A 13,322-nucleotide genomic window follows, 5' to 3' on the forward strand; every position below is an offset into this window, starting at 1 on the left:
AACTCTGGTTTGGCAGTGCTGTCTTCGATAGTATCTCCATTGCTATTGTGCAGAGAAGGCATCGATTGTTTCGTGCCGCTAACATACTTCACATACGGCCAGAATCTCTTTGGATTTTCTGCCAGGTTTTGAGACAAAGTTTCGTTGTGGAAACTGTTATAAGCATCTCACATTGAAGTTCACGGTAAATTTCGAGCTTCTGTAAAAGATTGCCAATCTTGGGGATTTTGCATCTGTTTAAATTTGGCATGTTTGTTTCTTAGTTTCTGCAACAGTGTTCTAACCCGTTTCGTGTACCAAGGAGGACCAGCTCCGTCGTTTGTTAATTTATTTGGTAGAAATCTCTCAATTGCTGCCGATAATATTTCTTTGAATTCAAGCCACATCTGGTCTACACTTATATTATTAATTTGGAATGAGTGAAGATTGTCTCTCAGGAAGCGTCAAGTGAATTTTTATCTGCTTTTTTGTGTAGTTGTTGCTAAGAGGTCAAGTGTGTTTTCACAACCGTTTACTATTCGCGTGGGCTCATGAACTAACTGCTCGAAATAATTTTCAGAGAATGCATTTAGCACAATTTTGGGTGATATTTTATGCGTACCTTTGAAATTAAACATGTATTTTTGCCAACATATCGAGGGTAAATTAAAGTCACAACCAACTATTATCGTGTGAGTCGGGTACGTGTTTGAAATCAAACTCAAGTTTTCTTTGAACCTATCAGCAACTGTATCATCTGAATTCAGAGGTCGGTAAAAGGATCCTATTATTATTTTATTCCTGCTGCCAACAATGACCTCTGCCCATAATAACTCACAGCAAGTATCTACTTCAATTTCGCGACAAGTTAAACTACTTCTGAACGCAACAAACACGCCACTGCCAACTGTGTTTAGCCTATCCTTTTGGAACACCATTAGGTTCTTCGCAAAAATTTTGGCTGACCTTATATCTGGTTTCAGCCAGCTTTCAGTGCCTATAACGATTTGAGCATCAGTGCTTTCTATTAGCGATTGGAGCTCTGGTACTTTCCCAACACAGCTATGACAATTTACAACTATTATACCAATGGTTCCTGTATCTACGTTCTTCCTGTGTTTGGCCTGCACCCTTTGTGACTGAAGCCCTTCTTGCGAGGTAGTCAATAAAATTAGGATACTGAAAGAGTAAAGCAACTAAGAAATAACCAACACTGAATGTTTTCCATGCTATGAGCCATCTTCCAAATACTTATGCCCACTTTCGAAATATGAACACAATCAAAAACTTCTTTCACAATTTAAGAGAAGGACAATATAATCCCATTTTCACATTTTATAAGCCTCTGTAGTGGTCTTATCCAGTATAATAAAGAACATCTTCCTATAGCACTATTCACTGAGGTTATGCACACTGAAACACTGCTTCATGAACAAACACATCCACTAAAACTGTTACTGCTCATAAATTAAAATAGATAACATCAAACTGAAAACCCATATTCCAGATTAAGCTGCTTTCAAGTTTCCAGAACGAAACTTTCACTCTGTAGTGGACTGTGTGCTGATATGAAACTTCCTGGCAGATTAAAGCTGTGTGCCGTACCGAGACTTGAACTTGGGACCTTTGCCTTTCGCGGGCAAGTGCTCTACCAACTGAGCTACCCAAGCATGCCTCAAAGGTAGAAAGGTAGAAGACAAGGTACTGGTGGAAGTAAAGTTGTGAGCATGGGGAAAATACAGAATTTTACTTTGCTAGCTTACAGAATGGAATTCCTTCCTGAAGCTGTAGGAGTAATCCACCCACCCCCCACCTGCACTTTGACAGCTGACACCACTTCCACACCAAAATCTCCCTCCTTTACAGCCTGGCCACTCATGACAGACGCATCTACAGTGATGAGAACTCTGCTCACCAAATATGCTGAAGGCCTCACAAAGGCCTTTGCAGACACACAGTACCCTCCAGACCTAATACACAAACAGATCTCCCATGCCATATCTCCACACACACCTGAACCTCACATCCATACCAAGAACCAAACACAAAGAAGCACTGCCCTTGGCACCCAGTACCACCAGGGACTGGAATTACTGAACCGTATCCTTCAACAGGGCTTTGATTATCTATCATCAGGCTCTGAAATGAGGGACATCACCCGAGATACTTCCATCCCCTCCGAAAGTGGTGTTCTGCTGCCCACCCAACCTCCACAACATCCTAGTCCATGCCTATGCCACTCCCACCCTCAATCCCCTGCCACAGGGATCATTCCATCATGGAAGACCTGCCCTATCCACCCACCCCAGCACCTCCTATTCCGGCATGGTCATGGGCTTATCCTACCCCATCAGAGGTCGAGCCACCTGTGAAAGCAGCCATGTTATGTACCAGTTCTGCTGCAACCACTGCACTGTGTTTTACATTGGTATGACAACCAACCAGCTATCAAGCAGAATCAATAGCCACTGTCAAACGGTTGCCAAAAACAAGGTGGACCACCCAGTGGCGCGAGATGCAGCAGAGCACAACATGCGAGATTTCAGTGGCTGCTTCACAATCCATGCCATCTGGATCCTTACTGTCAACTAGTTGTGTGCTACCATCTCATGCCCTAGTGATGCCCCCCCCCCCAACCCCCTCTCTGCCTCCTGCCTCTCTCCATCCCTCACCCCACCACACACTGCACACTCACCTCACTCCAGCACACTAACCGTGGGTCAGGAAAGAGTTGGCAGTCGAATAAGCAAAATGTAGGGAGACAGGCATGTGTGTGTGTGTGTGTGTGTGTGTGTGTGTGTGTGTGTGTCTGTACCTTTTATGTGTGTATCTGTTGACCATGTAGCACTTCTGCCTTTACATGAGTCATCTCCTTTATTCCTAAATAATTCAAACTTTATAAAGTTATTTATAAAAATTAGAAAGAAAGCAAGATAAAATATTATTACAGCTTGGTGGCGGGGGGGGGGGGGGGGGGGGGGGGGCGCGGGGGCGGGGGGCGGGGGGGGGGGGTTCCATAAAGGCAATTCACTGTCCAGAGAACTTGATCTGAGGGTGTAATCTAAATCTAAACCATTCTCATTCTAAATCAACTGTTTAATCTTTTTATGATACACTGAAGAAGCAAATTCAGCAAACTGGGAGCCCTAACTGTAAACACTAGTTGTCCATTGGTGATTATTAATCCTGAATGCAATGAAACAATGAAAGCAATACAATCTGTGATTAATATAGTGTGGTTCACTAGTTTCTCTAGCTTAAATAACATAGATAATGCATGTGTAAGAAAGAAAGTAAGCTACATGGGACTCTGGAAAAAGATATGAACTTAGCAGTAAAAGAAATAGTATATTATCATTGTACCAACTGATTATAATATTGTGAAACATGGAATACAGAAAACTGTCACACTGTTCAGTCTGGTCTTTTTTACACCAAAAGCTTAATGTAAAAGGTGAAGCACAGTATAGAGTTCTTGAAGTTATGTTTATCACATTCTATACTTTACTTTTTCTTCAAAACCAAGTGTGAAAATCTATTCATGGTTAAGCATATAGCAATTTTACATTCTGATGCATTGTGATACTCAACTTGTGCAGCATTAACTGTTCATGAATCTACAAAATAATGCTGTGCATGAAAGGTATTTTTGTAATATATTAAACTTTAGTGATTAAATGGGAATGTAAGATGAGTTAATTCCTGATAAGGAACTGTGGTCTATGGGTGAATCAGTCAAAAACTATATTTAATATTTTTGGGCAGCTAGTAAACTGAAACAAAAAAATGAAGAACCCTGTTTCTAAATTTGATCATTTAATTACATTTGAGTTACAAAGACTAAACTTGCAGCTCTTATTCAAAATAGTAGCCTCCAGATTTCATGGAGGCATAGAAGAATTTAAATTAGCTTTGTTAGAGAAATCACCATTGGCGTTATTCTAGTAGATACTTATTAACTGCCACCATCACATTACTAATTTTGTACCGATTGTGGGTTTAGAAAAATTTGAAATCAGTAATGAGAAAAATTTGGAAAGTGACCTTGCAGACTACTGATTTCAGTTTGCTAAAAACATTGATATCAAAAAAGCAGTGAAAATTTGTGTTATGGTGGTTAACAAATACTCCGTTCAAGTAAGGCGTCATCACAGTTTCTCCAAGATACAATGTCTTCTTCCCATTCTAGCTGTGTGTATACAACAAGGATTCTTACATTGGTGCTTGCTTCTTTTTCTAAAGATGACCCAGAAAAAAATATTTTACAAATGATGACACATAGAAAATAATTAACTTGGCAAATGAGCTCTACAAGAACTGCACAGTTATTTTCTGTGACTCCATCACACTGAAACGATAAGCTATAACAGTCATTCAGTGAAATGTTTGAGTGCTATCTTAAAACAATTGTGCAAACATCATTGCACTTAAAGGGAAGCTAATAAGAGAGAGGATGATTACGTGATCACCAACATAAACTTAATCACATTTTCACTCAAGATTTGACTTAACTGTTCATCACAATTGTAACACTGTGACTTCTCTACAGAGTGTTAGCAGAATGAATATTTGTGTGTTTATGGATCATCATTTTGCATTTCAAATTTATGCTTCCTTCCTCTTCCATTTTTTCTCGGTTTGTAGCATTATCATAGGAAAATACTATAACTGTTCAAACCTACAATATTTTACAATAAAGGCTATGAGAAATAAGGTAGCAAAGATCTAAAATCAAGTAAGTAATTCAATACAATAACTACTTCTACTACCACTAATGAAATGAATTATAAAACTTACCCGTCCTCTCTCCACAAGATTGGTGATCATCACAATAATTACAACTCTCTGTTCCCACACCATACGCCAAAAACAATCAAAAGTAGAAGGCAATGGGCCTTGGGTGCCAATGTAAGCTCGGGACTGCTGAAATCCATCAATGTAATTTGCATTTACATAGTCAACCGATTTCTTCTGGCCTGGTATGGGAAGTAGTTGTACTCTGCTGTGATCATCTGAAATAAACATCAATTCAATAAACTTTTATTTTCCACTGAAAAAAACATACATACCTGTTAAAAAAAATCAGAGGTTTAAGTAAGAAAGAAATGCTCCTCTTCAATGAGGGAGACAATATTTTCAGGCTGTTGCATTGTTATCTAGTTATTTAAAACTGATCTTCATTTTGATGGTTCTGTACCTCAGTCAGTAAAAACGGAACCCTTATAGGATCACTTTGCTGTCTGTCTGTCTGTTTTGATCCCTTTCTTTCAGGAATAGGTAGAAGTATCATGCTGAAATTTGTCAAATGTTAAGATCTACGATCCCTTGATGGTGTAAAAAATTTAAGATTCTAAGACAATGCATTCAATGTAGATGTCCACATATTATTCATAGATTTTTTTAAAAAAGGCCTATGATAGCATATACTGACAGACACTCCTAAATATAATGAAGGAATTTAAAATACCTTCAAAATTAATCAGATTAGTTAAAATGTGTATAGATGAAACTTTATGTTGCTTAAAGACACCAGTAGGAGAAACTGAAGATTTTAAGGTGTACACTGGACTGAGACAAGGGGATGACTTTTCACCTATTTTATTTAACCTTGTCCTAGAGAAGATCGATAGAGAATTTTCTAAAACCAGTCCACAAGGGGACATTACAAGACTTTCCTATGCAGATGATGTAGCACTAATAAGTAGTTCCAAAAGAGAATTAATCAGAATGATGCAAAATTACTTGCTGAGAAAACAGGATTACATGTAAATGATGACAGAATACCTTCCCATAAGTAAGAAAACCAGAAAAGATGCACCTCTGACTGTAGATGGATTCAATTTCAAGACTGTTGACCACTTCAAGTACCTAGGAAGACTTTTTAGTAATAACAACAGAACAGGTATAAAAATAGATGCCCATTTATCAAAAGCAACAGTTTCATCAAAATTCTAAGAAAAAGATCACTTAGCAGTAACTTCAAAAATCCACTTATATCAATCGACCATTATACCTGTGATGTTATATGGATGTGAAACATTAATATTTGGAAAGAAAGATAAAGAAAAACTGTTAATATTTAAAAGAAAAGTACTAAGGAAAATTTTTGGACCTGTATGTGATGAAAATAACATGGAATGGAGAATAAGACGAAATGAAGAATTAAGAGGGCTGTACAAACACCATAACATCGTCGAAGTGCTCAAGAGGAGAAGGTTGAATTGGGCAGGCCATATAGCAAGAATTTCAGAAAATAGACTACCTAGAATGGCATTCAGCAGAACAATAGATGGAACGAGAGGAAGAGTGAGACCTAGAATCAGATGGCGGGATAACACTCGGGAGGACACAACTAGGATGAACAGCAACAGCAACAGCAACAGCAACTGGACAAACAGGGCATTGGACAGGCAGAAGTGGAAGAGGCTCATAGAGCAGGTGTATGGTCGATAAGGCCCTTGCCACATGGAAAGTAAAGTAAGTAAAGACAATGCATTAAAAAGATATGGCCATTTGCATCACATATTATGATCGCCACAAACTCACTCATCGAAACCTATACATGATCTATCTATATACATAACTAAGCTTGTACAGAACACTCAGAGTGTGTGCCTATTTGCACTTTTTTCTTAATCATACAGTTAATTTTCATGGGAGCATGATACAAAAGTACCAATAAATTTGCTGACTTTTCTCAATGCTCTCAAAGACTGAACTTCATATTGAGCTTTACTGTGTTAGAATATATAGCATAATGCAATAAGAAATTACATCATACAAGTTCTGGAGAAAATTGTGCTATTATTTTCTTCAGCATTGAAACTCTAAAATCTCCAGTAGATGTGCTAGAAACCCAAACTGTCCATTAAGAATGCTGGTCACAACTCCATTACAGGAGCTTTTCAGATCACATTTGTGGTATCAATGTTCAATACCACACTTGTTAGGGGTTGCAGTTATCAACCGCGGTCCGTATGAGTATCGTTGGACCCGCAAGTCACGACCAGTGCCGCTAGCGCTGCTCCACGGCTTGTATCAAGTTTCTAGCGAGCTATCGTCCACTCTTGCTACGGATGTCAAGCATTAAAGTAGCATAGCCTTCAGCTGATAGGAAGCAACTTCTAACAAGGTGCTTAGTAACATATGGCCTAATTGAGGCCTAAATAGCTATCTGTTTATAATTATATGTGTGCAGCCAAGAAGAATCCTGTACAACCAGTTAAGTACAATATATATTATTTTTTACCAATCACTTCTAATTATTTTAGTCATTGCAGATCCAGACCATGCAGCCAGCACCTTATCGATGTTACTGACAAACCTGCTGTGATTTGTATGTTTCTATTTAGCATTGACCACCAGTCAACATTGGCGACAACTCGTTCGCCATCATCATAACAGCATTAACATGAAATAGCAACAATAATACAGCAATAATATGCAATAACGCCATAACAGTCATCCATTTCCTTCTATTCATCTATGAGTATGCAATAGAACATAATCATACTTGCAGACATTAGTTACAATATCATTATGACTGGTGTAGTGATCTCAGCTTGCAGGTAATCCCATACCTATTTGTTGGCAATGTCATGAACAACCAAAATTGGAAAGGTTGCACCCTCCAGTAGACAGTACATCGCTACCTGCCACAGCATGAGCACTAGAGAGTGTGCGGTTGTCAGAGGTGTGTTAGGGAAAACAACTAGCAGGATGATGATGATAAATTATGTAATAGCTGTCATTACCTTATTGTTGTCCAAACCAATGAAGAATCTTATCTTCACATAAAATGTACCAATTATTATCTCTTTCAGATCAGAATTTTTCTGGTGGAAGGAAAAATTTTCCTTATGTGGTAATGGTCTTAGGTGAGGTTTTAATGATTTTAGATGCAAGATTTATACAAAAAAATGTACCCATTTCCAAAACATACTTTGTACACTAATTACAAAATATCATTTATTGTAATAAATTGTAAAATGATTATTCAGTAATTACCATGCAAAATAACAATAACAATATTCAATTATACATTAGAGTATAGTGAACCAACCACATCCATGTATTCTGGTAGTCATGAGCTGCTGCGCACTGCAGCATTGACTTGCTGGTATTTTCATAGTGATTCCCAACAGTTGGCAACACTTTTGCATGATGAAAAGGTTGAATATCCACAAATGTGTACCTCAGGTTTCCATTGGAAAAAAATCACTTCTACTGCAGCTAAGCCACAGTAAAAGTTAATGTACACAATTGTGGCCAGAGTACATAGAAGGGTTAAGTACCTACAAAGTGGTGACCCCGACAGAAGTATGAGGGAACAGTTAAAACAACAGCAACAAGAGCAAAAGTAACAACTACAGCAACAATCACGACACCCAAAACAAGTGACAGAACAATAGCAGCAACTATTGTGTAATGAGCAATGGTAACACATGGAAGAGCTGACCTTGCTGCAACAGTGACACCAGGAGCAGTTACGAACATGGGTGGCAACAGAGACTGACCTCCTCCAGGACAATTAAAAGAGTTGCTACAGTTGTGCAGCCTTGAAAATATGTGTCCAGGCGCCCTGGCATCACCTTCCAGATGCCTGCTAACATACAACAGCAGTTCTACCTGCACCCCATACATGAGTCTGCCTCTGACTGCCTACAGCCACAAGGATGACAAATTATTACCTGTCATCAACCATGGGATTGTGCCAGTGGTGTCAAGTGAACTCTGTGGCATTTAAAGCACCAGCCCGTTGACAAACTGTCCATCCCTTTGGCTCACACACTCATTAAAGCCTGTGAAAATATTAGATTCCACAGAAAATGCACTTTCCGTGGCACTACTAGACAGCTACTCTTCCAGTGACGTTAGTGGTGTTACCACAAATACGCGCCCTTAGTAAAAGGTGAGCTCATTCAGTTCCTTCCCCCTTCTAACAGCAATGCTTGAGACAGCTGTTGCACAGGGAGGAAAATGGCGACAGGAAGGCATCACAGTTCCTGTGAGACCTCTGCACTTAGACTGGACCAGACTCACTGAATCCTCTCCTAGGGCCCATATGGATGGATCACTTGCTGGAGAGGCATCACACCATGCTCTTGGTAATGTAAGAGGCAAACTCTAGCAAGCTGCAGACGTCACAGACACAGTATCTGAGGACGCTGATCCATGGGTGTTTAATGACGACCAGAGACATGGAGGATGACATCATCTCTCATCTCAAAGAGTTGACAGAGCAAATTGCAGCCATCGGTATACAAATAACAAGAACACATGCCATTACATGGATGATGTAGTGTGTGCTCCTAACACTTGCCTGATAGGAATCAGTGTTTTTACCAGTGTAGTTTTGGTGACAGAGTGCTTAGGTGCAGATCACTGTTTTCTTTGGTGGGGAACATGAACAGCAGCCTCCCACACCCCCTGGGAAATTCTGCCAGCTGCAACAGCTCAGGCAGCTATCGAGACATTTAGTGGTAACACACAGAAACACTAAGCTGAGTTTCTGATGGGTACCCAGTCAGATATGTGTGCGTTTCCCAGGCACCTGCTGTGACATCCATGACCATATGTAATTACAACTTAGCAACTGCAAATGGTTCACTTGTAGTTACATACAGACACAGGATTCTAAATGTGAACATAGGTTTATGGAGGTCAGTGGACTGCAAATTATAGTTGCAGGCTATATTTCCTATCCTTCTGAGACATCATCCTTGATGTAAGGAATGTTACCACTTTAGATTAGGTCATGTCACTGAAGGTTGCATGCCAGACCAGACAGTGCAGTTATCCATCGTCACACTTCACCATCATGCCACTACCACTGGTGCACCTGTTTAACAGGTTTGCATCAATCACATGACCTGCAAGTGCAGTCATCACCCCCACTAGTCAACACCGCATCACATCAGGACCCTGCCTGGTCCTAATTTTTTCTTACAGCTCAGACAGCCGGCCCTCAACAACCCCTGTATCCCTGTATTGTAAAAGCGGAATTCGATGAAATGATACAAGCAGACACAGCACTATCATCAGAAAGCCTCTGGGCTTCTCCCCTTCATCTGGTACCAAAGAAACCAGATGGCTGGCTCCTCTGGGATGACTACAGAGGACTCAACGTCCGGACAAGTTCCGACTGGTTCCCTGTGCACTGCAGCCGAGATTTTCCATGTAGACTCACTAGGTGCACCATTTTCCTGATGTTAAACCTAATAAAAGCCTGTATCATATACTTGCAGCAAAAGAGGACATCAAAAAACTGCAATATTGCACTCTACATGAATACTGCTAGTCGGTAGTAATCCACTGACTGATGGAGCCGATTCTTAAAATTTATTCTGGTTCTGTTGAATTTTTCCCTGTAAAGTCTATTACCACCTTTGTCATTTTTATTTCTGCTTTAAGCATATTGGCATTTGCACATATCTCGACAACTGGTATGGCTTGTTTTAAATATACAATCAAAGCATCTGATTTCCCATACATGTTGTACGGCCTACAGAACAAGGCACTGACTTTTCAGTGCCTTGTTGATGAAGTTTTTCAGTGATTAGACTTCTGCTTCGCATACACAGATTATGTGTTGGTGGCATTATCATCCTCAGAATAACACGGAAGACATCTAGCCATAGTTTTCCAAGGGTTCTACAGATTCCTCATAAATCTGGCTAAATGTGTCATTGGTGCTAACAAAGTGCCAGTCCTGGGATTTTAGGTTTTCCTTGACCGGTATGTATCCACTAGCAGAGTGTATAACTGCATTTACATCTTATCTGGCCCAAAAAAAGGTGTGCCAAACACATCGGTACCTGGTGGTGATAAACTTTTAACATTGGTTTTTACCCTGAGCTGCTAATGTGCAGGCACCACTCTGGGCTGTCCTTGCCATCCTTGAGAGCCCCAAAATGTCTGGTTGCACACCTGTTGTAATTACAGGCGGCATTAGAAGCCTCATGCAAGCCACACTATCCATGTGCATTTGATTGCCGATTCCCCACTAGTGATTTTCTTGGCCTCCTTATCCCGCACTGCCAATGTGAACTGATACCACAGAAGCTATTGAGGGCTCAATGCAGTCCACAATGACGCTTGAGAGGTGTTCCAGAAGACAATGCATCCCTCTCAGCAACAGAAGTTCTCTCATGTTGAGGTCAATACAGTATTGAGAATGCAAGAGCTCAAGCCAGTTTGAGACCTCAGCAACAGTAGACACCATCATCATCTAGGACCAATGAGTAGTTAAAGTTTCAGATGAACTTTTAGTGTTGTTAATGTTGACCATTGTATTGCCAGAAAACAGTTTGTTAATTAATGCATCAAGTGTTGCTTTGCTAGTCAATGACAGTTCTAAATTATTCAGCACTCCTGTGGCAAGGAAGTGTTCAAAGTTAAGTAGATTTTTTACTGATTTATATAGTAAAGTGAAGTAATATTTCATGTGTTCTAGTTTGATGTGCCTTCTCCCAGAGAGATAAAATAACCCACAGTTGTGGCTGGATGAAAGTAGTTTCATCTGATCACAACATTCAGCATGTTAGCAGGTCAAAAAATGGAACTGCTGATGCTTTGTCTACAGCGAACAGCATTTCCACACTTGTGGATTTCGCAGCAGCACAAAATGACAATGAGGAGTTAAATGACCTGCTGACAGGCAAGACTGCCCTGAACTTGTGCCACATTTCAGTGCCAGGCATAGAGGAAATGATATACTGTGACAAGTCAGCAGGTCAACAGCGGCTGTGAATGCCTGCCCTTTTATGATCACATGTTTTCAGCACATTACATGGGCTCAGCGAACCAGGAATCTGAAATACAGGGGTATTAGTAATACAGCATTATCCATGGTCTGGTATACAGGACTGCCATACATGGACTCAGGCCTGCATTCCCTGCTGAAGTGCAAAGTAACACATCACGTATGAGCTCCACTCTCAAGTTTTTACATCCAGAGGCATAATTCTCACATGTCCACGTGGATTGGTAGGACCACTACCAGCCATGTGTAACTAACTGTACTGCCTAATCAAAAGATACAGCAGGTAGTCAGAGGTATTCCCAGTGAAAACACAAACTGCTGAGAATAAGGCATGTGGGTTCACCCGCGGCCGGATTTCATGTTTTGGCTGTGACTTCCGACCAGGGTCAGCAGTGGCAGGCAGAAATATTTCATGCAGAGCCCCAACTTTATGGATTACATGTGACAAGAACTTCACCACACCATGCATTTGCAAGTGGAATTGTGGAGCACCTACACCATTCCTTGAAGGCTACTACAATGTGCTACTGATGGATTCACGGATCAACACCCTCTAAGTACTGGGGATTGTGTAGCACATTAAACAAAGACCTGCAGGCCTCCCCAGTGAAACTGGTGTATGACGTATCTTTGCATCATGGCACAAAAAACAGGTTACTTTTATCTTCAATGACATGGCAACAAAAAAGTGTTTTTGACTGATATGGCCCACTGTGCGTATCACTGGAACCATCCTACCAATGTCCAAACAGTTAAGCACTCCGTCTTCAGGCCACGAGTGGCCTACCAGGACCATCCGACTACCGTGTCATCCTCAGAGGAGGATGTGGATAGGAGGGGCGTGGGGTCAGCACACCGCTTCCCGATTGGTATGATGGTATTCTTGAGCAAAGCTGCTACTATTCGGTCAAGTAGCTCCTCAATTGGCATCACAAGGCTGAGTGCAACAGCGCATAGTGGCTGGATGGTCACTCATCCAAGTACCGGCCATGCCAAACAGCGCTTAACTTCGGTGATCTCACGGGAACCGGTGTATCCACTGTGGCAAGGCCGTTGTCAATGTCCACACAGTTACAGGATGAAATGATATGACATTCAGTCCACATATTAAAGGGCTAAACGCAGTAGTGTCCATCAACTGGGACAAGCCAGTCTACCTTCATGCAGAAAAAGGCACTGTAATGCGGGCTACCACTGAATGCATAACATCTGCCATTCCACAATCAGCAGCACTGTAATATCAAACAGAGCAGTGCTGTCCAACTGTAAACTGACTGGCCAGTGCCAACCCAGAGGCAGCAGTCACCTCGCAGCACCAGCCGATCCACCAGCATCCAACCACAACAGAAACTTGTTACGGATGAAAAGTGTGTTTCTGTTTTGAGCCAGCAGTCATTTCATAGTTCAAGTTAGTTCTCTTTAGTTTCTTTTCCTTGTGGGGGTGTGGTGTAGTGACAGATCACAGGTCACTCCACAGCTATCCATTGGCACCATCATGAATGACCAACACTGGAAAGACCGCATACTCCAGCAGACATTGCATTCCTATCTGCCACAGTGCAAGAATTCGCAGGATAAT

The 13,322-nt window shown here is 40.9% G+C and overlaps 1 protein-coding gene across 3 annotated transcripts in view; it reads right to left on the minus strand.

Annotated features, from left to right (window-relative positions):
• The window catches only part of LOC124555084 (tyrosine-protein phosphatase 99A), a 490,245-nt gene that overhangs the window by 120,883 nt on the left and 356,040 nt on the right, over positions 1 to 13,322 (minus strand). For all 3 annotated transcript variants that reach the window (XM_047128877.1, XM_047128878.1, XM_047128879.1), the window contains one exon: positions 4,777 to 4,991. In XM_047128877.1, coding sequence (XP_046984833.1) covers positions 4,777 to 4,991 — 215 coding nt within the window. The remainder of the gene's footprint in view (positions 1 to 4,776; positions 4,992 to 13,322) is intronic.

The sequence above is a fragment of the Schistocerca americana genome, chromosome X, assembly GCF_021461395.2.
Source record: "Schistocerca americana isolate TAMUIC-IGC-003095 chromosome X, iqSchAmer2.1, whole genome shotgun sequence".
Lineage (NCBI taxonomy): Eukaryota > Metazoa > Arthropoda > Insecta > Orthoptera > Acrididae > Schistocerca > Schistocerca americana.